Here is a 27,455-nt window from a genome sequence, read left to right as displayed (position 1 = left end):
CTTTTCTCACAGCATGAAGACTCTGTTGTAGAGGTAAGTGGAAACTCATGCCCCATTCACATTTACATTGCCATTAAGTGATTAGCAGCATGATGTCTTGGGTTCTATAGTCATATGCCTCTATCACAACAGTCATAGAAGTCTCTCATATGTAATATTCCATCATTTGCTGTTAACCTTGTGTGTCTGGGATAATAGTTTCCTGTAGGTATAAAATGGTTAGATATGTCTCTACAGAGCTCTTAAGCTATATCCATTCATTTTAATTGACTGTACTGGTGAAATCCTGTGGCTAGAATCTACCTGATGAGTGGTGTCAGTGAGTACTGTGTGCCTAATGAGTGGTGTTGGTAAGTGCTGCATGCCTGATGAGTGGTGTTGGTAAGTGCTGTGTGCCTGATGAGTGGTGGCGGTGAGTGCTGTGTGCCTGATGAGTGGTGTCAGTGAGTGCTGCATGCCTGATGAGTGGTGTCAGTGAGTGCTGTGTGCCTGATGAGTCGTGTCAGTGAGTGCTGCGTGCCTGATGAGTGGTGTCAGTGAGTGCTGTGTGCCTGATGAGTGGTGTCAGTGAGTGCTGTGTGCCTGATGAGTGGTGTCAGTGAGTGCTGTGTGCCTAATGAGTGGTGTCAGTGAGTGCTGTGTGCCTGATGAGTGGTGTCAGTGAGTGCTGTGTGCCTGATGAGTGGTGTCAGTGAGTGCTGTGTGCCTGATGAGTGGTGTCAGTGAGTGCTGCATGCCTGATGAGTGGTGTCAGTGAGTGCTGTGTGCCTGATGAGTGGTGTCAGTGAGTGCTGTGTGCCTGATGAGTGGTGTCAGTGAGTGCTGTGTGCCTAATGAGTGGTGTCAGTGAGTGCTGTGTGCCTGATGAGTGGTGTCAGTGAGTGCTGTGTGCCTGATGAGTGGTGTCAGTGAGTGCTGTGTGCCTGATGAGTGGTGTCAGTGAGTGCTGTGTGCCTAATGAGTGGTGTTGGTAAGTGCTGTGTGCGTGATGAGTGGTGTCAGTGAGTGCTGCATGCCTGATGAGTGGTGTCAGTGAGTGCTGTGTGCCTGATGAGTGGTGTCAGTGAGTGCTGTGTGCCTAATGAGTGGTGTTGGTAAGTGCTGTGTGCGTGATGAGTGGTGTCAGTGTGTGCTGCATGCCTGATGAGTGGTGTCAGTGAGTGCTGCATGCCTGATGAGTGGTGTCAGTGAGTGCTGTGTGCCTGATGAGTGGTGGCAGTGAGTGCTGTGTGCCTGATGAGTCGTGTCAGTGAGTGCTGCATGCCTGTTGAGTGGTGTCGGTGAGTGCTGCATGTCTGATGAGTGGTGTCAGTGAGTGCTGCATGCCTGATGAGTGGTGTCAGTGAGTGCTGCATGCCTGATGAGTGGTGTCAGTGAGTGCTGTGTGCCTGATGAGTGGTGGCAGTGAGTGCTGTGTGCCTGATGAGTGGTGTCGGTGAGTGCTGCATGTCTGATGAGTGGTGTCAGTGAGTGCTGCATGCCTGATGAGTGGTGTCAGTGAGTGCTGCATGCCTGATGAGTGGTGTCAGTGAGTGCTGCATGCCTGTTGAGTGGTGTTAGTGAATGTATCTGATAAGTGGTGGCGGTGAGTGCTGTGTGCCTGATGAATGGTGTCAGTGAATGTATCTGATAAGTGGTGGCGGTGAGTGCTGCATGCCTGATGAGTGGTGGCAGTGAGTGCTGTGTGCCTGTTGAGTGGTGTCAGTGAGTGCTGCATGCCTGATGAGTGGTGGCGGTGAGTGCTGTGCGCCTGATGAGTGGTGTCAGTGAGTGCTGCATGTCTGATCAGTAGTGTTAGTGAATGTATCTGATAAGTGGTGGCGGTGAGTGCTGTGTGCCTGATAAGTGGTGGCGGTGAGTGCTGCATGTCTGATGAGTGGTGTCAGTGAGTGCTGCATGCCTGATGAGTGGTGTCAGTGAGTGCTGCGTGCCTGATGAGTGGTGGCAGTGAGTGCTGTGTGCCTGTTGAGTGGTGTCAGTGAGTGCTGCATGCCTGATGAGTGGTGTCAGTGAGTGCTGCATGCCTGATTGGTGGGGTCAGTGAGTGCTACATGTCTGATGAGTAGTGTTAGTGAATGTATCTGATAAGTGGTGGCAGTGAGTGCTGTGTGCCTGATGAGTGGTGTCAGTGAGTGCTGCATGCCTGATGAGTGGTGTCAGTGAGTGCTGCATGCCTGATGAGTGGTGTCAGTGAGTGCTGTGCGCCTGATGAGTGGTGTCAGTGAGTGCTGTGTGCCTGTTGAGTGGTGTCAGTGAGTGCTGCATGCCTGTTGAGTGGTGTCGGTGAGTGCTGTGTGCCTGTTGAGTGGTGTCAGTGAGTGCTGCATGCCTGTTGAGTGGTGTCGGTGAGTGCTGTGTGCCTGTTGAGTGGTGTCAGTGAGTGCTGCATGCCTGATGAGTGGTGTCAGTGAGTGCTGCATGCCTGATGAGTGGTGTCAGTGAGTGCTGCATGTCTGATGAGTGGTGTCAGTGAGTGCTGCATGCCTGATTGGTGGGGTCAGTGAGTGCTACATGTCTGATGAGTAGTGTTAGTGAATGTATCTGATAAGTGGTGGCAGTGAGTGCTGTGTGCCTGATGAGTGGTGTTGGTAAGTGTTGTGTGCCTGATGAGTGGTGTCAGTGAGTGCTGCATGCCTGATGAGTGGTGGCGGTGAGTGCTGTGCGCCTGATGAGTGGTGGCAGTGAGTGCTGTGTGCCTGATGAGTCGTGTCAGTGAGTGCTGCATGCCTGTTGAGTGGTGTCGGTGAGTGCTGCATGTCTGATGAGTGGTGTCAGTGAGTGCTGCATGCCTGATGAGTGGTGTCAGTGAGTGCTGCATGCCTGATGAGTGGTGTCAGTGAGTGCTGTGTGCCTGATGAGTGGTGGCAGTGAGTGCTGCATGTCTGATGAGTGGTGTCGGTGAGTGCTGCATGTCTGATGAGTGGTGTCAGTGAGTGCTGCATGCCTGATGAGTGGTGTCAGTGAGTGCTGCATGCCTGTTGAGTGGTGTTAGTGAATGTATCTGATAAGTGGTGGCGGTGAGTGCTGTGTGCCTGATGAATGGTGTCAGTGAATGTATCTGATAAGTGGTGGCGGTGAGTGCTGCATGCCTGATGAGTGGTGGCAGTGAGTGCTGTGTGCCTGTTGAGTGGTGGCAGTGAGTGCTGCATGCCTGATGAGTGGTGGCGGTGAGTGCTGTGCGCCTGATGAGTGGTGTCAGTGAGTGCTGCATGTCTGATCAGTAGTGTTAGTGAATGTATCTGATAAGTGGTGGCGGTGAGTGCTGTGTGCCTGATAAGTGGTGGCGGTGAGTGCTGCATGTCTGATGAGTGGTGTCAGTGAGTGCTGCATGCCTGATGAGTGGTGTCAGTGAGTGCTGCGTGCCTGATGAGTGGTGGCAGTGAGTGCTGTGTGCCTGTTGAGTGGTGTCAGTGAGTGCTGCATGCCTGATGAGTGGTGTCAGTGAGTGCTGCATGCCTGATTGGTGGGGTCAGTGAGTGCTACATGTCTGATGAGTAGTGTTAGTGAATGTATCTGATAAGTGGTGGCAGTGAGTGCTGTGTGCCTGATGAGTGGTGTCAGTGAGTGCTGCATGCCTGATGAGTGGTGTCAGTGAGTGCTGCATGCCTGATGAGTGGTGTCAGTGAGTGCTGTGCGCCTGATGAGTGGTGTCAGTGAGTGCTGCATGTCTGATCAGTAGTGTTAGTGAATGTATCTGATAAGTGGTGGCAGTGAGTGCTGTGTGCCTGTTGAGTGGTGTCAGTGAGTGCTGCATGCCTGTTGAGTGGTGTCGGTGAGTGCTGTGTGCCTGTTGAGTGGTGTCAGTGAGTGCTGCATGCCTGATGAGTGGTGTCAGTGAGTGCTGCATGCCTGATGAGTGGTGTCAGTGAGTGCTGCATGTCTGATGAGTGGTGTCAGTGAGTGCTGCATGCCTGATTGGTGGGGTCAGTGAGTGCTACATGTCTGATGAGTAGTGTTAGTGAATGTATCTGATAAGTGGTGGCAGTGAGTGCTGTGTGCCTGATGAGTGGTGTTGGTAAGTGTTGTGTGCCTGATGAGTGGTGTCAGTGAGTGCTGCATGCCTGATGAGTGGTGGCGGTGAGTGCTGTGCGCCTGATGAGTGGTGTCAGTGAGTGCTGCATGTCTGATCAGTAGTGTTAGTGAATGTATCTGATAAGTGGTGGCGGTGAGTGCTGTGTGCCTGATGAGTGATTGTGAGTGCTGCATGCCTGATGAGTGGGGTTGGTGAGTGCTGTGTGCCTGATTAGCAGTGTTAGTGAATGTATCTGATAAGTGGTGTCAGTGAGTGCTGTGTGCCTGATGAGTGATTGTGAGTGCTGTACGACTTATGAGTGGTAGTGGTGAGTGCTGTGTACCTGATGAGTAGTGGTGGTGAGTGCTGTGTGCCTGATGAATGGTGTCAGTGAATGTATCTGATAAGTGGTGGTGGTGAGTGCTGTGCGCCTGATGAGTGGTTTGGTGAGTGCATCTTCCTGATGAATGATGTCAGTGAGTGATGTGTGCCTGATGAGTAGTGTTGGTAAGTGCTGTATGCCTGATGAGTGGTGTCGGTGAGCGCTGTACGCTTGAAAAGTGGTGTCGGTGAGTGCTGTACGCCTGATGAGTGGTGTCTGTGAGTGCTGTACACTTAATGAGTGGTGTCGGTGAGTGCATCTTCCTGATGAGTGATGTCGGTGAGTACTGTGTCCCTAATGAGTGGTGTTGGTAAGTACTGTATGCCTGATGAGTGATGTCGGTGAGTGCTGTATGCTTGAAGAGTGGTGTCAGGTAGTGCTGTGCGCCTGATGAGTGGTGTCTGTGTGTGCTGTGTGCCTAATAGAATCATAGAATGGTAGAGGTAAACCTCCAGGGTCATCTGGTCCAACCCCCTGCTCAGTGCAGGATTCACTTAATCATCCCAGACAAATATTTGTCCAGCCTTTGTTTGAATATGTCCATTGAAGGAGAACTCACCACCTCCTGTGGTAACCTGTTCCACTCATTGATCACCCACACAGTCAGAAAGTTTTCTTCTAATATCTAATATGTGTCTCGTCCTTTTCAGTTTCATCCCATTGCTTCTAGTCTTTCCTTCTGCAAATGATAATAGGGCTGATCCCTCTGCACTGTGACAGCCCTTCAGATATTTGTAGACAGCTATCCAGTCTCCTCTCAGCCATCTTTTTTGCAAGCTAAATATTCCCAGATCCTTTACCCGTTCCTCATAGGACATGATTTGCAGACCGCTCACCATCTTGGTAACTCTTCGCTGAACTGGCTCCAGTTTGTCGATGTCTTTTTTAAAGTGACGTGCCCAGAACAGGACACAGTATTCCTGATGAGGTCTGACCAAGGAAGAGTAGAGGGGGATAATTAATCCTCGCGTGATCTAGATTCTATGCTTCTCTTAATACATCCCAGAATTTTGTTTGCCTTTTTGGCTGCTGCATCACATTGTTGACTCATATTCAGTCTATAATCTATTAATATACCTAAGTCTTTTTCACATGAGCTGCTGCTTAGCCCAATTCCTCCCATTCTGTATGTGCTTTTTCATTTTCCTTGCCCAGATGTAGGATTTTGCATTTCTTCTTGTTAAATACCATTCTGTTAGTCGACGCCCACTGTTCAAGCATTGGCAAATTTGATCAGTTTCCCATCAATTCTCTCCTCCAGATCATTTATAAAAAAGGTTGAACAACACTGGGCCTTGGACAGAGCCTTGTGGTATTCCACTTGATACATTCTTCCACTTGGATGTGCAGCCATTTATGACCAGTCTTATGAATATGATCACTCAGCTAGTTGTGAATCCACCTAACAGTTGCCTTGTTAATCCCATATTTTTGTATGGTATGAGACTCTTTGTCAATTGTTTTACTAAAATCAAGATATACTATATCCACCGCATTTCCCTGATCAACCCAGTCGGTGATTTTGTCATAGAAGGGAAATAGATTCATTTGGCAACACTTGTTCGTTACAAACCCATACTGGCTCTGATTAATTATTCCATTCTTATCCAAGTACTTGCATACATGCTGTTTAATTTTTTTTTCAAAGATCTTTCCTAGTATAGAAGTTAGGCTCACAGGCCTGTAGTTTACTGGATCTACTTTCTGCCCTTTTTTGAAGATAGCAACAACATTTGCCCTTTTCCAAACTTCTGGGACTTCTCCTGTTCTCCACGAATTTTTAAAGATTATGGCGAGTGGTTCAGCAATTACTTCTGCTGCTTCCTTTAGTATCCTAGAAAGTAATTCATTTGGACCTTGAGACTTGAATTCATTAGCTATGCGTTCTCACACCATCTCTCTGCTTATATATAGCCTGCATTCTTTTATTCCCCCGATAGCACAGGGCAGATCAGTTGATGTTACATCTACTTTCTGTGAGAAAACAGATACAAAATAGAAATTTAAAAGTTTGGCCTTCTCAACATCATTCGTGACAAGAGATGAGCGAGCACCAAAATGCTCACGTGCTCATTTTTCGAGCCGAGCTTTTGTAATATTCGAGAGCTCTCTTCGAGTAAGGAACCCCTTGAAGTCAATGGGAGAACCGAGCATTTTTGCAATGCACCCGCCGGTTGCCAAGCTTTTTTTTTTCTTCTCTCCCTCCCTCTTTCTCTTTCACACGCTGGCACTTCACAGCAGGAAGTGGTAAAGTGGGGAGGGGTCCAAAAATTTTCTCGAACATGTGGTGCTCACGAGTAAAGAGCACCATCGAGTATGTTAATACTCGAACGAGTATCAAGCTCGGACAAGCATGCTCGCTCATCTCTTTTCGTAACCAATTCACCATTTTCATCTTGTAAGCATCCAAAAGCATCTTTGACATTTTTTTTTCGCTTTTGACATACCCCCTAAATCCTTTTTTATTGCTTTTGGCCTCTGTTGCAAGCCTCAATTCATTATTAGCCAGCCGTGCGTAGCCTGCACAAAATCACAACACGCTGCGATTTCTCCCCTACGAGCGGAAAATCACAATCAATTTCCGCTCATGGTCAGGAAATTGCATTTTCTCATAGCATGCTATGGGCTGGATCTGCTGCAGAATCTGGAGTCGGAATCCCACTCCGGATTTCGCAATGCAAATCCGTCTGTGTGCAGTAGGCCTTATTGATGTACTCAGTGTGCACCCAGAAAGCTGGGTATAATGTTAAGTACTGACCCATGACTTTGAGGACTGCAGTGGCTTTTGTTGTGTTAAGTGTCAATTTAAAGTTTGAAGCAACTGCGTACTTAACATATTTTGTGTAGTGTAGACCCAGAATCCTGTAAGTAGAGAACGACCCTTACAACTTCATAGTAACATAGTGTTTAAGGTTTAAAAAAGCCTTCTGTCCTTCCAGTTTAGCCAATTACACACTCTTCCTCATGTTAATCCAAAGGAAGGCAAACCCCCAACCCATGGCTAGAAGCCAATTTTCCTAATTTTAGGGGAAAAACTTCTTCCCGTCTCCAATCTGTACTTCACAGAATCACAGAATGGTAGAGTTGGAAGAGACCTCCAGGGTCATCTGGTCCAAGCCCCTGCTCAATGCAGATTTCATCCCCAACCAAAATTTGTCTGAGGGCCGCAGTGAACGGTCCCTGATCATGTGATCGTCATTATCCAATGGATAATGGCGATCATGTTTAGATCTGGCAATCTAAACAACTGTCTTCACAGAGATAGTGTCCACAAGCCTTTATTGAATGAAGTGCTACATAAAAACAGTCAGACGTCTACACAGGACGCGTTTCCACGCCGTAAGGAGTCTTGATCACCTGATTATGGGGGTTACATCACTCCCTTAGGGCTCCCATCCACTGGCGTTTTTTTCTCCACTGCGATGCGATTCTAAAGTTAAAGTCTCACATCGCAGTACGAGAAAAACGCAGGCAGATATCCAAAATCGCTGGGATATCGCTGCGACATCGCCAGTCTTTTCAATGGGGCCAGCGGCAGCAGCGCTAGCCCCATTGAAAAGATATGGAGAATGCCGCTGACTTCTGCCACAGCTGTGACAGCTGTCACAGCTGTGGCAGAAGTCCACGGCATGCTATCCCATTGCTTTCAATGGAATCGGCACTGCTGCCGATCCCATTGAAAGCAGTGGTTTCTGACAAGCCCTGCAGAATGATTATCGGAGAAGGGCTTGAAATATAAGCCCTTCCCCGATAATCATAAAAAAGTGGTTAAAAAGTAATTAAAAAGTTACTCACCTCTCCTGCTGTCAGCCGCGTCCTCCTGCTGGCTCCCCGGCACTGCTGTCCAGCACTTTCAGCAGACAGGGATTTAAAAATCCCCGCCTCCTGAAAGGGCTGTACAGATTGGCTGAGGGCTCAGCCAATAGCAGCTACTGCTTAGCTATTGGCTGAGCGCTCAGCCAATAACAGATAGCTCTTGGCTATTCATTCATGATAATATAAAAGCAAAAAAATAATATAAAGACAAAAAAAAAATTCAAATAAAAAAAAAAATTATGGATAATGGCGATCATGCTTAGATCTGGCAATGAGTAAACATTTGTATAAAAGAATTCATTAAATCAAAGTTGCATATATTACAACCTCAAACACCTGCCCTGCTCTGCTTATACTCAATTAGCAGGCGCCGCCCGGGATCATATCCGTGAGCGGAGATGAAATTATGTACCTAAGGACTCCGGCAATGTTTCCTAAAGGGATGTTTGTCTGTGGACCTTTCCCCAATTTTGGTGCATGTACCCATTAGCAAAATGGTGGATGCAAATGTGTAGAAGCTGAGGAGGGCCCGGAAAATTTAAAATCTCCGTGCTTCTGTCTACTAAAGATAGCCAAGATTGCGGTGAGCGGTCCCCAATCACGTGATTGTCGTTATCCAATAGATAATGGCGATCACGTAAAAGTTAAAAAAAAAAGTTGAAGTTTAATCTCTCCAATGCATTCGGCGAGAGGAGATGAAACTTCTTACCGCAGGCCTCGACATTTGAACCCAGACGCGATCCTCTCAATGGATCTACCCTGGCTTCTGCGCATGCAAAATAACGGACACATGCGCAGAAGCTGGGGATGGCCCAGGAAATTTGAAATCCCCTTGCTCCTGGCTACCAAAGGTAGCTGAGAGCCTGGAGCAGTGACCAGTGGCCTCGTTGAGCTGTCCCCGGTCACATGATAAGTGCTAGATAAGCGATCTGCCTTAAGCCGGTCTCACACGACTGGAGAGAAATTGCAGATTCCGCATGCGCTTGATCTGCGGTAATATGCGGATAAATCAAATGCATTGGATTACACAATTCCGCCCACATTAGTGGGTTAGAATTACGTAATCCACTCGCAGAAATTAGAACGCAGCAGGTTCTATTTTACTGCAGATCTCTGCAACACACAGCCCATTGTGCTCCATGGTCGCGGATATACCCGCAGCCCATACGCAACTACATTATATACGGGCTGCTGGTACCCGTGTCATTGCTAAGCGGCGGAGCAGGAAATATAAGCAAACAAACTGTGTCCTGCGCATGACCGCCTGTGTGAGTAGGCAGTTATGCGCAGTACATGACTTGGCCGTACGCAGGGTCACAGCCGGGCTCACAGCTGGGATCCGCTGCGGGCCTCCACAAGCGGATTCCACATACGGCCGCGTGAACCCGGCATTATTCAGATCGCTACCTGTAATACGTAATTTTCAGGAATGCCCGGGAACGCTCGCCTTCCTGCAGTTCCAAGAGCAGCTTGATCGCCTTCTGTGTGAGACCGCCGCACCTCAGCAAGATTACGGAGCCTCACAGAGCGCCACTTTTTACACCCCATCCCTGCCGCTGGGGTCAAGAAATACCTCCAAAAAAGCATGGGAGGAGGTATACCGAGTTTTATTGCTCCATGTGCTCATCCCAACCAGGCCCCGTAATTACCCCTGTCTTCAGACATACTACACAGTATACATAATTTCCTTTATCTAAGATTTAGGGAATGCCAAAAAGTGTGTGTGTGTGGGGGGGGGGGGGGGGGGTTATTTTTAGGGAGTCAATTTTTTTTCTGCAATGGGGCCAGGAATTTATTCAGTTTTGCCCTGAAATCTATCGGGTGTACCCTCACAGGCCTAGCCATGTGTCCAGTAAGCAGATTGGGGTACAAATGGTATGTTTCCGAACACAAGACAAACAGGGGAATCCATTTTGGGGTGAAATTCTTCATTCATCTGTGTGCTGTACAAAAAAACTGTTTTTAAAATGACACAATTGTCAAAAAAATGAAAATCCTAGCTCCGTCCCTATCCCCCCACTCCCATTGAAACACAGCCAGAAGGGAGGAGATATGCGCTCATGTAAATAAGTCCCTACTGTGCATGTACAATGTGTTTTACACAGATTTTAGATTAATAATTAAATGACTACATAAATAACGTAATTTTCTAACAGACTTTATGATCACTGCAGTGGCTGAGAACACCGTTGACATCCAAAGCTGCAAAATTGTGCACTGCTCTTGTCTCAGCTGAGGTTGTGTTACAGTTGTATCCAGTATAGACAATGCTTTGTGAGCTACATACATCAGCAGCGGCACAAATCTCTCTCCAAGGGTAAATGCACACGGCGGAAATTCTGAATTTCTGCTATGCACGCTGCCATAGGATTGCATTAGATAATACAATCCTATGCAGAGAGCTGCGATTTTAAAACTCGCACAGTAAAGAAATTGCAGAATGGGTATTATTGTATCTTGACGCCACCATGAACTCCTGGTGGAGCCAAGATTGACAGGGGGTGATGCCCCCTGTACCTGATTGGCTGCACAGCTAGTTGGTCTGTTGCTCCTGGAAGGCTACTAAGGATTCCCAGAAAGGGGCTTTCCCAGAAGTGCGGACTGCAGTAGCATTGGGAGCAGTCCTCAGAGCACGGTGGAGCGGTGAGCAGGGAACCTGCCATCATGGATCACAGAGGCGCCGGCTGGCAAGACGCAGCACTGAGATGGCGGCTGCCCCGGAGCTGCAGCATGTGCATTGATGTGTGCCTGCCCTGCAGCCTTAGGGTTCACACCCCCTGGCGATCTGACTTCCCTGAGATGCGAGAGTGATTGAAAACGCATGATAATGAAATCAATGATTTTCAATGGTTTTATTCTCATTTGCGATGTTTTCAATGCAACCTCGTATCCTGGGCGGCAGCCTGGACATAGCAGAGCAGAGGAGACTCTGGAGGTTGTGAGCCACGGGTCACTGCAGGGGCACGGCTCGCATCCCGCTGTGAGGATTCTTGCAGCTGGATCGGACCTGGCTGTCTGCATGAGGCCTAATACTTTGCTACATTGTATCAGCATGCAGTCTAGGCTGTTTCGGGTCTCTCTCACATTAGTGTATTTTGCAGCGACACCGCTTATGAGGTTTCATCACCATACAATTAGGGCTCTTTCCCATGAGCGTATATCGGCCAATATACTCTGTGATCTGATGCATTGGATTCCGAAGCATCAGATCACATGGCCAACATAGTTCTGGGCATTTTTATGTCGGGCCCAAAAGATAGTCCTGGAACTATTTTTTGGGCTGGAATAAGACGGCCGCTGCATGGGCTCCTAAGGGAGCCAATGTTAGCGGCCGGAGAAGGGAGGTGGGAGGTGTGACTGATAAACTCCCTCTTCTCTCCTTCCCTCCGGCTGATTGCAATGGGAGGTAGCGGGGTGGGGGTGGAGCTAAGCCCTGCCCCTCCTCCTCCCATTGCTGCCTACAGATAAGGGGTGGGACGGGGACGGAGCTAAACTCTATCCTCTTGTCTGCAGCCAGCAATGGGAGGGGACGGGGCTGCGCTTAGCTTCGCCCCCGCCCATTCCAATCAGCCGGAGGGGAGAGGAGGGGAGCCGGTGAGGGGGAAGGAAGGGGCAACGGCATGGTAGCCTCGGCGTATATACGCTGGGGCCCATGCTGTCTGAACAGGCACAAATGTTAGATTTGTGCACCCATTCATGAGTTTTTACACCTCACATCGTAGCGTATATCGGGCAGCCATGAAAACAGTGACCGATATACGCTCCTGTGAAAGAGTCCTTAAAGAGAGAAAGACAGAATTAACTGTGGAACATTTGTCTAGTCACGGACACAACATACAACATATGCAGGTTGCCATATTAAAAGGCAATTTCGAATCTCTATGTCACAGGAGAATTTTGGAGTACAAGTTTATTACCAACTTTGACACTCTCCAGAACGGAATGAATATCAGAGGGGACTATCTACATCAGTGGAGAATATAAAAAATCTGATGACCCCCTAACACAAATTCAGGGACCATAAAACTTTCACATCCCTTATTAGTAGACTATGTATGTATTTACTCCTCTACCCATCTTGTAGTGATATTTTAAGTGCAAATTAATCACTTCATGTCTGTGCCTGTTCATATTTATGTATAAATGCATTTTTCTTCAGATCTACTCCCTTACCCTGAAGAAGAAGCCTGAAAAGCTTGCTGTAACATCATGTATTTTTGTTAACCATTAAAAGGTATCATATCTACAAGATTACATGGTTTCTGTCACTGAGAACAATCACACTCTGCTTTTTCGTTTTCCCACTCATCAGGCACACAGCAATGACATGTGTATTTTCTGCGTGCCAATAATCCCCATACACTATTTTGGCAGTTACACGCTTGTAATACGTGCCATTTTGCGAGCTGTGTGCAAGAGGCAGAATTGATTGTAAATGTGAGATTGGTACTGCGTAATATGTGATAACATACACTTTTGTGAGGAGAGCCCTCCTTCAAAGAGCATGGCCTAGACTTAGGGTTGCCACCTTTGCCACGAAAAAATACTGCCCATGGTAAAACAAAAAGTGCGTGGCTTGGGGGCGTGGCTTATCACAGCATTTTTTTCCTCCTTTATCCCCTGGATCCTGTCCAGTGGCTGTGTGTATGCATAGAATCCAGGCCAGCATGTTCTCACAAGTAGATGACGTTTAGTGTGATTTAGTGTCATCTACTCGCGAGAACATGCTGCAGTCTGCAGTCTTCAGCCCCAGTGTTAATAGTGATATCCCAAGGTGGCCCCCTGTAGTAATAGTGACATCTCACAGTGACCCACGGTAGTAATAGTGATACCCCACAGCAGCCCCAGTAGTAATAGTGACATCCCACAGCGGCCCTCAATAGTAATAGTGACATCCCGCAGCAGCCTCCTGTAGTAATAGTGACACCCCACATTGCAGCCCCAGTGTTAATAGTGACACCCCACAGCGGCCCCGATAGTAATAGTGACATCCTACAGCGGCCTCCTATAGTGATACCCCACAGTGGCCCCCAGTAGTAATAGAGACCCACAGTGGCCCCCAGTAGTAATAGTGACATCTCACAGTGGCCCCCAGTAGTAATAGTTACAACCCACAACGGCCCCCAGTGTAATAGTGATATCTCACAGTGGCCCCCAGTAATAATAGTGACATCCTACAGCGGCCACTGGTAGTAATAGTGACATCCCACAGCTATCCCAGTAGTAATAGTGGGTATTATTGTATCTTGACGCCACCAGGGAATACTGGTGGAGACAGGAGTGATAGGGCAGTGACGCCCCCTGTACCTGATTGGCTGCAGAGCAGGCTGCTGTGCAGGTCCTGTCAGGCCACTAAAGATCCAGAGGCAGCGTGCACAGGAGGACAGCCTGAAACCTGGGAGCGATGGCGGCGTTGAGAGGCAGCCTGCAGTGGAGGACAGCGTTAAACCTGGGAACGTTGGCGGCGTTCAGAGGTAGCCTGCAGAGGAGCCCTGTGTCAAACGTGGAAGCGGTGGCGCCAGTAGCGGCAGGAGATCGCCAGTATGCACAAGCTGCGGCGGCAGGGGACAAGAGTGGCAAGGCAGTGAGAGGTGACGGCACCGGCAGCAGCGTGCCCAGGAGATGTTGAGCCAGCGGGGGAGGCTGCGGCGCCGGCCGGAGAGACTGCCTGAGCCGGCAGGAGACAACGGGATTGCTGCAGCTTGGAGGTGGCAGCGCCACGGGACAGGCAACAAGAATGGCAGCAGCGTGTGTATAGATTGTTGCCTGGCCTGGACGGTTAGGGTTTGGGGTTTGTCTTCATGTTAGGCTTAGACTATTTATTGTAAATGCTTCCTTGCTACCCCTGTAACCCCTGTATAATGAAAGTGTTGAAAGTGAATAATGTAAGCCGAACATGAACACGAACCCCTAACCTTAACCGTCCAGCCCAGGCAACAATCTATGAGGACGCTGCTTCTAGGACCTTCAGGAATTCAGCCAATCAGGCTAGGGGTGTGACAGGGGCATGCTACCCCTGTCAAACCCCTAGCTTCCGGTGGTGACAAGATACAATAATACCGTAATAGTGACATCCCACAGCGGCCCCCTGCAGTAATAGTAACATCCCACAGCAGCCCCTATAGTAATAGTGACATCCCAAAGGCGGCCTCCTGTAGTAATGGTGATATCCCACAGCGGCCCCTGTAGTAATGGTGACATTCCACAGCAGCCCCCTGTAGTAATGGTGACATTCCACAGCAGCCACCTGTAGTAATGGTGACATCCCACAGCGGCCCCCTGTAGTAATGGTGACATCCCACAGCGGCCCCTGTGGTAATGGTGACATATCACAGCTGCCCCCTGTAGTAATGGTGACATCTCCCAGCGGCCACCTGTAGTAATGGTGACATCCCACAGCGGCCGCTGTAGTAATGGTGACATATCACAGCTGCCCCCTGTAGTAATGGTGACATCCCATAGCGCAACCCTGTAGTAATGGTGACATCCCACAGGGGCCCCTGTAGTAATGGTGACATCCCACAGCTGCCCCCTGTAGTAATGGTGACATATCACAGCTACCCCCTGTAGCAATGGTGACATCCCTCAGCGCCACCCTGTAGTAATGGTGACATCCCACAGGGGCCCCTGTGGTAATGGTGACATCCCACAGCAGCCCCCTGTAGTAATGGTGACATCTCACAGTGACCCCTGTTATAATAGTGACATCCCACAGCGGCCCCCTGTAGTAATGGTGACATCCCACAGCGGCTCTTGTAGTAATGGTGACATATCACATCTGCCCCCTGTAGCAATGGTGACATCTCCCAGCGGCCACCTGTAGTAATGGTGACATCCCACAGCGGCCCCCTTTAGTAATGGTGACATCCCACAGCGGCCCCTGTAGTAATGGTGACATCCCACAGGGGCCTCTGTAGTAATGGTGACAACCCACAGCGGCCCCCTGTAGTAATGGTGACATCTCACAGTGACCCCTGTAGGTGCTCAGCCAATCACATTGACAGCTGCAGTAGGGAAATCTTTATTCCCCACGGGGATGAAGAAAACATCTGCTGCATGTGGCAGATGTGTTCTTCATTCCTGCAGGGGACACAGCAACCCGACCAAAATACCGGCCTTTAATTGGGCCGGTAAAAAATAAATACCAGCACCAGCCTGGCCTGGAAAATATTGGCCAGGTGGCAACTCTACCTAGACTGGACACAACTGTAATATACACACAGCTGAGAGTTTTAATTTTGGGAAGAGGAGGAGGAGGAAACAATGTGGAAGCAGGAGGAGGGCAGAGTGTGCTGATTGGATGCACACTGACCTATGCAGCAGGCATTATGGGAAATTCAATTTTCCTGACATTTTAACCAAAAAATAGTTCAGACTAACCAGATTCGATTTTGCGAAAATCAGAACTATTTTATCACCCAGCTGATCAAGATGAGCAACACTACTCGTAGCCAGAATATTTTCATTTAAATGTATTAAAAATTACGATGCCAAGTTTCCCCAATCTGACATGACTCTATACTATATGTGTCCACCTCCAGTAACCAGCTGCCTCCATATAAGATTCTTTATTTCTATAACACCAACATATGTAGGAAGCAGAAGTTGGGGATCAGCTTGTATTTATGAAGGCTATGTATTCTGACTCCCATCCACTATGCTACAATAATAAAGGTAAGGTGACCAGATTTTCCCAGGGTCAAAGCGGGGCATAGGGGTGTGGTCAGGGGCGGGGCTTATCATGACATATGATTTTACCTCCAGCGTTCTGAAAAGTACAGGGCCAGTTGAAAAAGAGACAGGGATCAAATTCTGCAGCATTTCTGCATCCAAGAAAAATGTCAAAATCTATACCATTTGTGTCACCAGAAAGCAGAACAAAAGCGGGACAAATGTCTCGAAAGCGGGACAAATGGCTGTCCCGCTGGAGTCCCGGCGGAGGGTGGGACACAGGGTCCCAAGCAGAACTATCTCACCTGATTCGGGATGTCTGGTCACCTTATAAAAAATGAAATGGTCGTTGTAGTTTGTGATGTGCAGCAGGACAGAGCGAGGGGCAGCTTAGCAGGTGGCGTAATGCAGATATTTCCTTCTGGGAGGAGCTTTAGGAGTCAGGGTAAGGGAGAAATAGTATAAATCACATCTATTTGCAGTTTCAGACAAAACAAGGTTACGGCCAATACTGTCCATTTTTCGTACATCAGAATCCGGAGCTTGGTGACTGGAGATACCGCCCTCAGTATAATGCACCATATCTGACATCAGGGAGGGAACTGTCTCTGACTGCTCTTTATCCAGCTTTCTTCTACCTTGTTCTTACTCGCTATACCTCTCCTTCTCCATTATATTATTACTCTTCCCTGCATGCGTTTTTTGCTACATTTAACTCCAAACATAGTAAAAACACACATGGTTTCACCCATGCACTTTTTGGTGTGTTTTTTATTGCAACCAAACTGCCCCGTGTGAAAGGAACCTCAGATTGGTGGGGGGCTGACTCCTGCACCCTTTCTGACCATGGCATTTCTAATGCACTAAAAACATAGACCATGCTCTATTTTGTTCACATATGCAGACCAAAGAGCCCCATAGAATCATAGAATGGTAGAGTTGGAAGGGACCTCCAGGGTCATCGGGTCCAACCCCCTGCTCAGTGCAAGATTCACTAAATCATCCCAGACAGATATTTGTCCAGCCTTTGTTTGAACACTTCCATTGAAGGAGAACTCACCACCTCCCATGGTAACCTGTTCCACTCATTGATCCCCCTCACTGTCAGAAAGTTTTTTCTAATATCTAATCTGTCTCCTCCCTTTCAGTTTCATCCCATTGCTTCTAGTCTTTCCTTGTATAGATGAGAATAGGGCTGATCCCTCTGCACTGTGACAGTGCCGAAGTCTATGAGGGTGCGCAAATGTGCACATAATATGCAACGGGATGCGTGAAACAGTGCACAAAACTGTGAGGAAAAAACAAATCTGGACCTCATTAGACTAAAGAGAATTTTGAAATGGTGGAGGGAAAAAAGTGTCTTGCACCCATTGAACCTGCCCTGCAAGTGCAAAAAGTACAGTAAAATGCACCAATACTTACGCAAGAGCCTTGTTCACAGCCTACATGTGAAGTAGCCCTTAGACCCCACAGATCGGATTTGATGATCTGTCCGAAGGATAAAGGTAAAGCACGCACCAAATCATGACTAATTTCTAGGTAGAATGTTTTGCTATTGCCTTCCAACAAGCTGAGTACTCATTTCACTGACCTTGAAAGGCTGAGTCAAGCTTGAGCTGACTACCAACACCAATCAGGGATTGTACTTGCAACCTTCAGGTCATGAGCAAGAGCTTAGGAGTGTGTTTCTGCTGCCTTATCACCTATATTCTAGCCCTGGAAGATCCCTTTTAAAATATAAAAAATGAGCAGGCAGAAAAGCTTTTCATCTTAAAGGATGAATAAAGGTGGTGCGGCTCCCCAGGTTGTGTGAGGCTAACCACATGACAACAACCACTGCTCTTTGTTAAAATGTGCATACAGATGATCTGTGAGGAGCATTAGAGACACCAGCCATTCTCTTATATCTGAACGGCTTGCACTGGTCCTCGGAGCTGACGAAGGGGGGACAACATCAGCACTGTACCGTAGCGGTGTCTGCTCATATCTAGAGATGAGCGAACCTACTCGGCCATGCCCCTTTTTCGCCCGAGCACCGCGATTTTCGAGTACTTCCGTACTCGGGCGAAAAGATTCGGGGGGCGCCGTGGGTGAGTGGGGGGTTGCAGTGGGGAGTGGGGGGAGAGGGAGAGAGAGAGGGCTCCCCCCTGTTCCCCGCTGCTACCCCCCGCTCCGCCACGCCTCCCCCGGCGCCCCCCGAATCTTTTCACCCGAGTACGGAAGTACTCGAAAATCGCGGTGCTCGATCGAGTAATTACTCGAAACAAGTAGGTTCGCTCATCTCTACTCATATCACAAGCGCTCAAGCTGCTTATTCCGTTGTTTAATAGGTTGGATCTTATAAACTGGCTTTGGAAACATCAATTGGACACTACACAGTTTTAACCCCTTAAAGGAGATGTCCCGCGCCGAAACGGGTTTTTTTTTTTTTTAAACCCCCCCCCCGTTCGGCGCGAGACAACCCCGATGCAGGGGTTAAAAAAACCACCCGCACAGCGCTTACCTGAATCCCGGCGGTCCGGTGACTTCAATACTTACCGCTGAAGATGGCCGCCGGGATCCTCTATCTTCGTGGACCGCAGCTCTTCTGTGCGGTCCACTGCCGATTCCAGCCTCCTGATTGGCTGGAATCGGCACGTGACGGGGCGGAGCTACACGGAGCTACACGGAGCCCCATAGAGAACAGCAGAAGACCCGGACTGCGCAAGCGCGGCTAATTTGGCCATCGGAGGCCAAAAATTAGTCGGCACCATGGAGACCAGGACGCTAGCAACGGAGCAGGTAAGTAAAAAACTTTTTATAACTTCTGTATGGCTCATAATTAATGCACAATGTATATTACAAAGTGCATTATTATGGCCATACAGAAGTGTATAACCCCACTTGCTGCCTCGGGACATCTCCTCGTGGCCCCTTTTTTTTTTTTTCATTTTTTCTCCCCACTTTCAAAAAATCGTAATTCCTTTATTTATCCATTCACATAGCTGTCTGAGAGTTTGTTTTTTTGTGGGCCGAGTTATGCTTTTCAATGGTACTATGTAATGTACTCTACTGAAAAACTTAAAAATAAATGAAATGCAAAAAGAAGGACAATTTCGCCATATTTGGGGGTTCCTGTTTCTACTGTGAACACACGGCAGCAGAAATATGATACATGGTATCTGTATTCTGGGGGTCAGTACCATTATAACAATACCAAATTTTATATAACTTTTTGCTGTTTTTTATTATTTTCTGCTGCCATTTTTTGACTGCCATAACTTTTTTCTTTTTTTGCCGACATAGTTGTATGGGGGTTCTTTTTTGCGGGATGTGCTCTAGCTTCTATTGCTATGATTTTGGAGTTCATACAACTTTTTGATCACTTTTCATTATATTTTTCTTTTATTTCCTACTACGTTCACCGTGTGTCGTAAATAATGCGCTACATTGATAGGTCAGACTTGTATGTTTTTTTTTTTACTTTTATTACCTTTTATTTAATAAATATTAAAACTTCTCTAAAGTGATTTTTACATTTTTTTAGCCCCTATAGGGGACATGAACTTGTGATGCCTTGATCACTCCTGCAGTATGTTGTAATACAGTAGTATTACATTAAACCACTATGGCTGATATGCAATCTGCAATGGCAGCCCTGAGAGCTTTCAGAAGGCCCCCAGCTGCCATAGCAACTGAACAGTACCCTGCAATATCATCACGGGGTTCGTTTGGGACCCCCAAACTCCGATCAGGGCATGCTGTCAGAAAGGTTAACAGCCGTGATCAGCGTGAAAGCTGATTGCAGCTGTTGCAGGTGGGTGTCAGCTGTAAGATCTTATTCACATGAGTGTTTCATCTCAGTTAATTTAGCAGCACAAAAAAATTGTGAAAATCTGAAGCTTTGGGTTCCAATATATGCATTCAGGCAAACAATTTTTTGGCCGCGCAAAAATGTCAGACTAAAAAATATAGCACATATGTGCTTAACATCAGCGACCGAAATTTCATGCTGCCAAAAAATATAGGACTAGCCCTGTCTTTGAACCAAAAAACACTAAAAGGGGAGGGGGAGGGAGTTTAGCAGCGGCGAGTGATGCTAAACAGGTGCTTCAAGTGAGGCATTTAGAATCACAGAATGGTAGAGTTGGAAGGGACCTCCATGGCATCTGGTCCGACCCCCTGCTCAGTGCAGGATTCACTAAATCATCCCAGACAAATGTCTGTCCAGTCTCTAAAGACTTCAATTGAAGGAGAACTCACTACCTCCCGTGGTAACCTGTTCCACTCATCGACCCCGTTCACTGTCTAATATTTAATTTGTGTCTTCTCCCTTTGAGTTTCATCCCATTGCTTCTAGTCTTCCCTTGTGCAGATGAGAATAGGGCTGATCCCTCTGCACTGTGACAGCCCTTCAGATATTTGTAGACTGCTATTAAGTCTCTTCCCCAGCCATCCTTTTTGCAAGCTAAACATTTCCAGATCCTTTAACCGTTCCTCATAAGACATAATTTGCTGACCGCTCACCATCTTGGTAACTCTTCTCTGAACATGCTCTAAAGTCTATGTCTTTTTTTAAATCGGGGTGCCCAGAGCTGGACACAGTATTCCAGATGAAGTCTGACTAAGAAAGAGTAGAGGGGGATAATTACCTCACATGATCTAGATTCTACACTTATCTTAATACATCCCAGAATTGTGTTTGCCTTTTTGGCTGCTGCATCACATTGTTGACTCATGTTCAGTCTATAATCTATTAGTATACCTAAGTCTTTTTCACATGTGCTGCTGCTTAGCCCAATTCCTCCCATTCTGTATGTGCTTTTTTCATTTTTCTTGCCCAGATGTAGGATTTTCCATTTCTCCTTGTTAAATACCATTCTGTTAGTCGCTGCCCACTGTGCAAGCTTTTCTAGATCTTTCTGAATACTCTCTCTCTCTTCCCTATTGTTATCTATCCCTCCTAGCTTTGCGTCATCGGTAAATTTGATCGGTTTCCCATCAATTCCCTCCTCCAGATCATTTATAAAAAGGTTGACCAACACTGGGCCTAGGACAGAGCCTTGTGGTACCCCACTTGATACATTCTTCCACTTGGATGTGCAGCCATTAATGACCACTATTTTGTGATGATAGATTCCATTTAGTCAGAATTGTATGTGAAGGAATCCTCTATTGTGGGAACGTAATTACTGTCAGGGCAATTGGACAGATTTATAGAAATAATCACATTTGAGTCAGTACCGAAATCAGATAGTGAAATAATTTGCTTTATCATCAGATTAGATGTAAACTTCTTTCTCATAGCAACTGTGCTGACCTATAGGCAAGTAGTAATTGGGAGATCATCTCGGTGAACCTGCAGTATGCTCAGGAGGCAGGAGAGCTCTGAGTGTCTTTCCTACTCCCCAAGTCTTAGGGCCCCCTGTCCACGTCCGTGACGGAATATCGCTCGTGGACAGTAGGGCTGTGCTTTCCATTGCAACGCTATGGAAAGCGTGCACTGCTTTACCTGTGGCCAAATTATCACCACGGATAACGCAATGAACCCACTTAACTCTTTCCAATCCACTGTCTGACCTCTGAAGACATTATGATTTAAGGCTCTACAGCTTGGATGTTGGAAGACGTTCATCTGGGTTCTCTTACTGTATATTGCCAGCCTCTCTGCTGTCGGAGCCTATCCAACGTGTCACCTCATGCAGTACTGGCTTTAGCCAGCAGATAGCGCCGTTGTATAACAGCAGTAAAAGAGTAAGCCCCCTAGGAAAACTAGAATAGAAATTGGATTGGAAAGGGTTAATGTCACTATTTATCAGTTGTGAAAGCTTTAATAGAAATCAGTCACCTCCTGCCCTGTATCTTTTCTCTATCATATGCATATTATGATGTTTATTTACAGGGAGATCTGCACCAATACCCTTGCAGCCCCGCAGAACGCAATGCAATACGTCTACAGCTCTGAACAGGACAGCAGGATAAGTCTCCACAATGTAAGTGACTTCACAGCACCCAGCAGTGATAGTTCTGGGGGACATATACAGCTTCTCCAAGCAAAAAGCCAACCTGGAAAAAAGCTGATATTTTCAGAGTTCTTTTGCTTTTTGATGTTCCAGTAGCCACAAAGTTATCAAAATGTACAGTACTCCGCAAAAGTTTTAGGCAGGTGTGCAAAAAATGCTGCAAAGTAAGATTTTTTTAAAAAAAAAATAGAAATCATCTGATCGGCTCCAAATGTATACTGCAGCAAGACGACCCATCCAGCCAATGTCATCAAGAGCCATCCTCAGTGTGAAGAAGGATAAGGAGTCCTGGATGTAGTCATGTGGCCCCCACTGATCTCATCATCCAGTCTGTCTGGGATTATATGAAGAGACAGAAGGATTGGAGTGAGCCGACATCCACAGAAGATCTGTGCTTAGTTCTCCATGATGTATGGAACAACCTCCCTGCCGAGATCCTTCACAAATTGTTCCCTGGTCTGCCTAATGGAGACAGGGAACCCACGACTTTTGGCCTGTTGAAGCACGAAAACTAATACTTACCTTGTGTCCCGTTTTTGTTGTGCTGCGGGGGTCATCTCCCAGCAGGCAGTCTTCTTCCTCCGACGTGCGGGATTGCGTGCAGGCGCAGAAGAGAGGTGCCCTGTGACAGGAGCCAGGGCGGACCACCTCTCCACTGCGCATGCGCAGCACTCGGGAGTTCAGGCAGGACGGACGGGCCGCCCACAGCAAGCACTGCTTGTGACGTGGTCGGCCCGTCCGTTGACCTTGGAAGTAGCTGACGGACGGAGCAGAGTAGGAAGTGGTCATTTTGACCACTCCAGCTCTGCTTCAAGAAGCCACAGAAGAGGATGCCGATTGGAGGGGACATGCCTGACGATCGGTCCTAGCCAGGCATGGTAATTAAAACATTTTTTTTTATGTCAGAACCCCTTTAAGCATTCTTACTTTGCAGCATTTTTTTTCTACACTTGCCTAAAACTTTTGCACAGTACTGTTCCTTTTATCAAAACCAGCTGTCCCATCCATTCCCTAGATCAGTGATGGCAAACCTTTTGCAGACCGAGTGCCCAAACTGCAGACCAGAACCCACTTATTTATCGCAAAGTGCCAACACATCAGGGGGTGGGGCTTATCACAACGTATGATTTTACCCCCGTCGTTATAAAAGGTACAGGGCTGTTTTAAAATAGACAGGGTGCAGATTTTGACTGCTTTTAGATCCGGAAATGCTGTAGAATTTGTCACGGAAATTTCCACTGAGGACATTCTACAGCATTTCTGTCATGTGTAAACATACCCCAGCGGTAGTAGTGACATCCCACACAGCAGCCCCAGCGGTAATGGTGACCCCCCACAGCGGCCCCAGTGGTAATAGTGACACCCCCCCCCCCCACAGTGGCGCCCTGTAGCAATGGTGACCCCACCACAACGGCCCCCTGTAGCAATGAAGCCTCCCCTCAGCAGCCCCCTGTAGCAATGGAGATACCCCACAGTGGCCCCTGTAGCAATGCAGACCCTCCTCATCGGCCCCCTGTAGCAACATAGACCCCCCTCAGCGGCCTCCTGTTGCAATGGAGACCCACCTCAGCGGCTCTCTGTTGCAATGGAGACCCCCCTCAGCGGCACCCTGTACCAATTGAGACCCCCCTCAGTGGCCCCCTGTAGCAATGAAGACCCCCCCTCAGTGGCCCTCTGTAGCAATGGAGACCCCCCTCAGTGGCCCCCTGTAGCAATGGAGACCCCCTCAGCAGCTGCCTGTAGCAATGGATACTCCCTCAGTGGCCCTCTGTAGCAATGGAGACCCCCCCCCCCTCAGCAGCCCCTGTAGCAATGGAGACCCTCCTCATCGGCCCCCTGTAGAAACATAGACTCCCCTCAGCGGCCTCCTGTTGCAATGGAGACCCACCTCAGCGGCCCCGTGTTGCAATGGAGACCCCCCTCAGCGGCACCCTGTACCAATTGAGACCCCCCTCAGTGGTCCCCTGTAGCAATGGAGACCCTCCACAGCAGCCCACTGTAACAATGGAGACCCCCTCAGTGCCCCCCTGTAGCAATGGAGACCCCCCCGTAGCAGCCCCCTGTAGCAATGGAGCCCCCCCACAGCGGCCCCCTGTAATAATGGAGACCCCCTCAATGGCCCCCTGTAGCAATGCAGACCCCCCTCAGCAGCCCCATGTAGCAATGGAGACACCCCTCAGCGGCCCCCTGTAGCAATGGAGACCCCCAACAGCTGCCCCCTGTAGCAATGTAGACACCCCAAAGTGGCCCGCAGCAGTAATAGTGCCCCCCTCAGACCCACATACTTACCCCCTCCTGCTCATGGAAGCGCTGCTGCTCCTCTGCCCAGTGCGTCGCTAGCAGCACTGATCCCTGTGCACACTGTGACGTCAGTGTGCTGCCAGATGCCTCCTTCCCCTGCTCTCGCGGAACCTAAGAGGAAACGTCAGGGGAGGGGGGAGGAGGATCCCGGCTGCACACTGACATCACAGTGTGTGCTGGAATTAGCACTGCTAGCAGAGGGGCTGGGTGAATACCGGCAGTGAAGCCGTGGCCCCTGCCAGTATTCACTAATGGGGTGAGCAGCCAATGGCAGTGCGTGCCAGCAGGGAGGGCTCTGCGTGTCACCTCTGATACGCGTGCCATAGGTTTGCCACCACTGCCCTAGATATTCCCACAAGGGGGCTGAGTGCAGAGAAGAAGATACTTCACCCCCAGAGCCTGTCCAGCATGAATGGATTCCATAGGCAACACCCACTACATATTTATGAACCCCTCATATCAATGTATTAGGGAGAAGGGAAAATGTATGTTAGGCATAAGTACATAATTGGCCTGGTACCCTTTAAGTCAATCATTTTGCATACTCTACATGTTTAAGATAGTAGGACAATACTACATAGTAGGACAATCCAATATACAGAAACCAAGCCTAATTCTCACGGATCTTCTATCTAGCTGTGCTTTACACTAATCTCTATTGTGCATGTATTTGTGTAAAAACCAATATGTTCCAGCACATGCATGTGCTACATAGCTGCTGTGATATCTCCAGCCTTACTGGTCCAAGTAGTCATAGTGGTAAGATTTTTGCCAGTGTATGGTTTTCACTGAGAACATATATAACAGATCTTAGCTTTGTAATCACCAAATGAAAATCACAGTTTCTTTTACACTTCTCTCTAATTACACTATAGATGGAAGATATAGACTACCCAACTCACCTGAACAACAAGGTTTATGAAGACCATCTGAATTTCACCAATGGGCCCGATCCGCTCCACAGCCTGTTTCTACCTGCAGCATATTCCACAACGTGTGTTCTTGGACTTGTTGGAAATGTTCTGATAATAATTGTGTTTGTGTTATATGAGAAGGTGAAGACCCTCACAGATGCATTTTTGGTTAATTTGGCCATCGCAGACATCCTCTTTCTGCTCACTCTCCCTTTCCTGGTATATGAATCAGCACACGGTTGGGTGTTTGGTAATGTCATGTGTAGGATTGTAAGGGGCTCATACAGAGTCAACCTTTATACATCCATGTTGACTCTCACCTCCATCACATTTGACAGATTTGTATCTATCAGTAGAGTTACTAAGGCAAATAAATACCAAGTGACTAAACACAAGTGGAGGACTGGCGTATGTGCCGCCCTCTGGGCTCTGGCACTGCTCCTTGCCATCCCCCAGTTTCTGTACAACAAGGTTCATAACGGAGCAGAATGCTTTGAGTTCTATGAGCCTCCCACCGTGGAGCTTGTGGTGGTTTCATGTCAAATGACTGTGGGTTTTATATTGCCATTGACCTCCATGATCATTTGTTACAGTTTCATTGCAAGGACTTTGGTTAATGCGAGAGGCGTCCAGAAAAAAAAGTCAATTAAGATAATAGTGGCCATAGTGCTTGTGTTTATAGCTACACAGCTGCCCCATAATGCCCTTGTCCTGGCATACACCCTAGATAAGACACTTCAGTCAGACATATCCTTTAGAACGGTGAGCATCATAATGGAGGCCATTGCTTACATTCACTCCTGCCTCAACCCCATCCTGTATTTTTTTGTTGGTACAAAATTTAGAAAGCATTTCTGGAAAATGCTGAAACGTTTAGGTATTAGTAAGGCACGAGAGGAGACCACTGACCATCTCCGGACCACAGATGGAGACTCTAAGAATGTGTCTGCTTCAACAAACATATGTACAACAAGTGTGTAAAGGGTTATGTGCATGAAGGCGTCCTATGATAGAAAGTCAAGAGAAGCAGTGAATGTAAAGCTGCTCATACACATTAGACCAAAGTTGATTAAAATGGACAATTGCAATCAAAACAATCCTTTGCCAGGGGACATTTAACCCTTTCCAATCCACTGTCTGACGTCTTCCTACATTCTGATTGAAGCTTGTACAGCTCCAATTTCAGAAGACGTCCGGCCGGGTATTCTTACCGTCTATTGTCGGCCACTCCACAGTCGGATCCTCTCTGGTGCACACATACTGGCTTTAGCCAGCAGATGGCACTGTTGTATAACAGCAAAAAGAGAAAGCCTTTTAGGAAACTCTGAATCCAAATTGGATTGGAAAGGGTTAACAATAAATGAATTCTTCATCCAATCGATGACAGACTGCCAGCCACGTTTGTCATTTTCATGTGAACGAACGATCTTTCATTGAAAGATTCCCAGAAAGATCTTTTTGTCCGTTGCCCATTGTGATTGAACATGTATGATCAATTTGAAGGACTGTAATAGCCAATATTGGCCAAAGTGTGTATGTCTGCATGTGTGAAATGATTGTCCAATGGTTGTTCAACCATCTAACCTGCTTCCGTCTAAGGTGTATGATCAGCGTAACTACTTCCTCTGGCTCCATTTACACTTTGCTATTAGTTCTGTTCTAGAGCTTTGTTGCTTCTTAATAGTCAGATTCATGTAGCCTGCTGCTCATATCTACCCACAAGATACTTATAAGTCAGTCGGAGAAAATAATGACTCATTGAGGACCCGTCATATATGTCATAGATGCTGTTAACCCCTTAATGACACGGCCTATTTTGGCGTTGAGGAACAAGCGATTTTTGGTATTTTTCCATCTCCATTTTTCAAAAGCCATAACTTTTTTATTTTTCTGTCGATGCGGCCGTATAAGGGCTTTCTTTTTGAGTGCCGATCTGTAGTTTTTATCGGTGCCCCTTTTGGGTACATAGACTATATCGTAAAACTTTTATTTTTTTTATGATAACAGGGAGAGAAAACACATCAATTCTGCCAGAGATTTTTTTTTTTTTTTTACAGCGTTAATCATGCAGCATAAATGACACACTAAATTTTTTCTGCGGGTCAGTACGGTTACAACGATACCAAAATTCTTATATTTTTTTAGGTTTTTCCACTTTTTTGCAATAAAACCCCCTTTTTTTGGAAATCTTTTTTTTTTTCTCTATCGCTGCATTCAAAGTCCTGTAACTTTTTTATTTTTCTATGTACGTAGCTCTGTGAGGGCTTATTTTTTGCGAGACAAGCTGTAGTTTTTATTGGTACCATTTTGGGGAATATACGGCTTTTTTGATCACTTTTATTGCATTTTTTGGGAGG

At 47.4% G+C, this 27,455-nt stretch overlaps 1 protein-coding gene across 1 annotated transcript; it reads left to right on the top strand.

Annotated features, from left to right (window-relative positions):
* Positions 1 to 27,455, top strand: LOC136631617 (C-X-C chemokine receptor type 6-like). Its single transcript, XM_066605904.1, has 3 exons — positions 1 to 33; positions 21,763 to 21,853; positions 25,060 to 27,455. The coding sequence occupies exons 2-3, from the start codon at positions 21,803 to 21,805 to the stop codon at positions 26,077 to 26,079; spliced, it is 1,071 nt and encodes a 356-aa protein (XP_066462001.1). The 5' UTR covers positions 1 to 33; positions 21,763 to 21,802; the 3' UTR covers positions 26,080 to 27,455.

The sequence above is a fragment of the Eleutherodactylus coqui genome, chromosome 6 (genome assembly GCF_035609145.1).
Source record: "Eleutherodactylus coqui strain aEleCoq1 chromosome 6, aEleCoq1.hap1, whole genome shotgun sequence".
NCBI lineage: Eukaryota > Metazoa > Chordata > Amphibia > Anura > Eleutherodactylidae > Eleutherodactylus > Eleutherodactylus coqui.
This window is presented reverse-complemented; position numbering and strand designations above follow the sequence as displayed.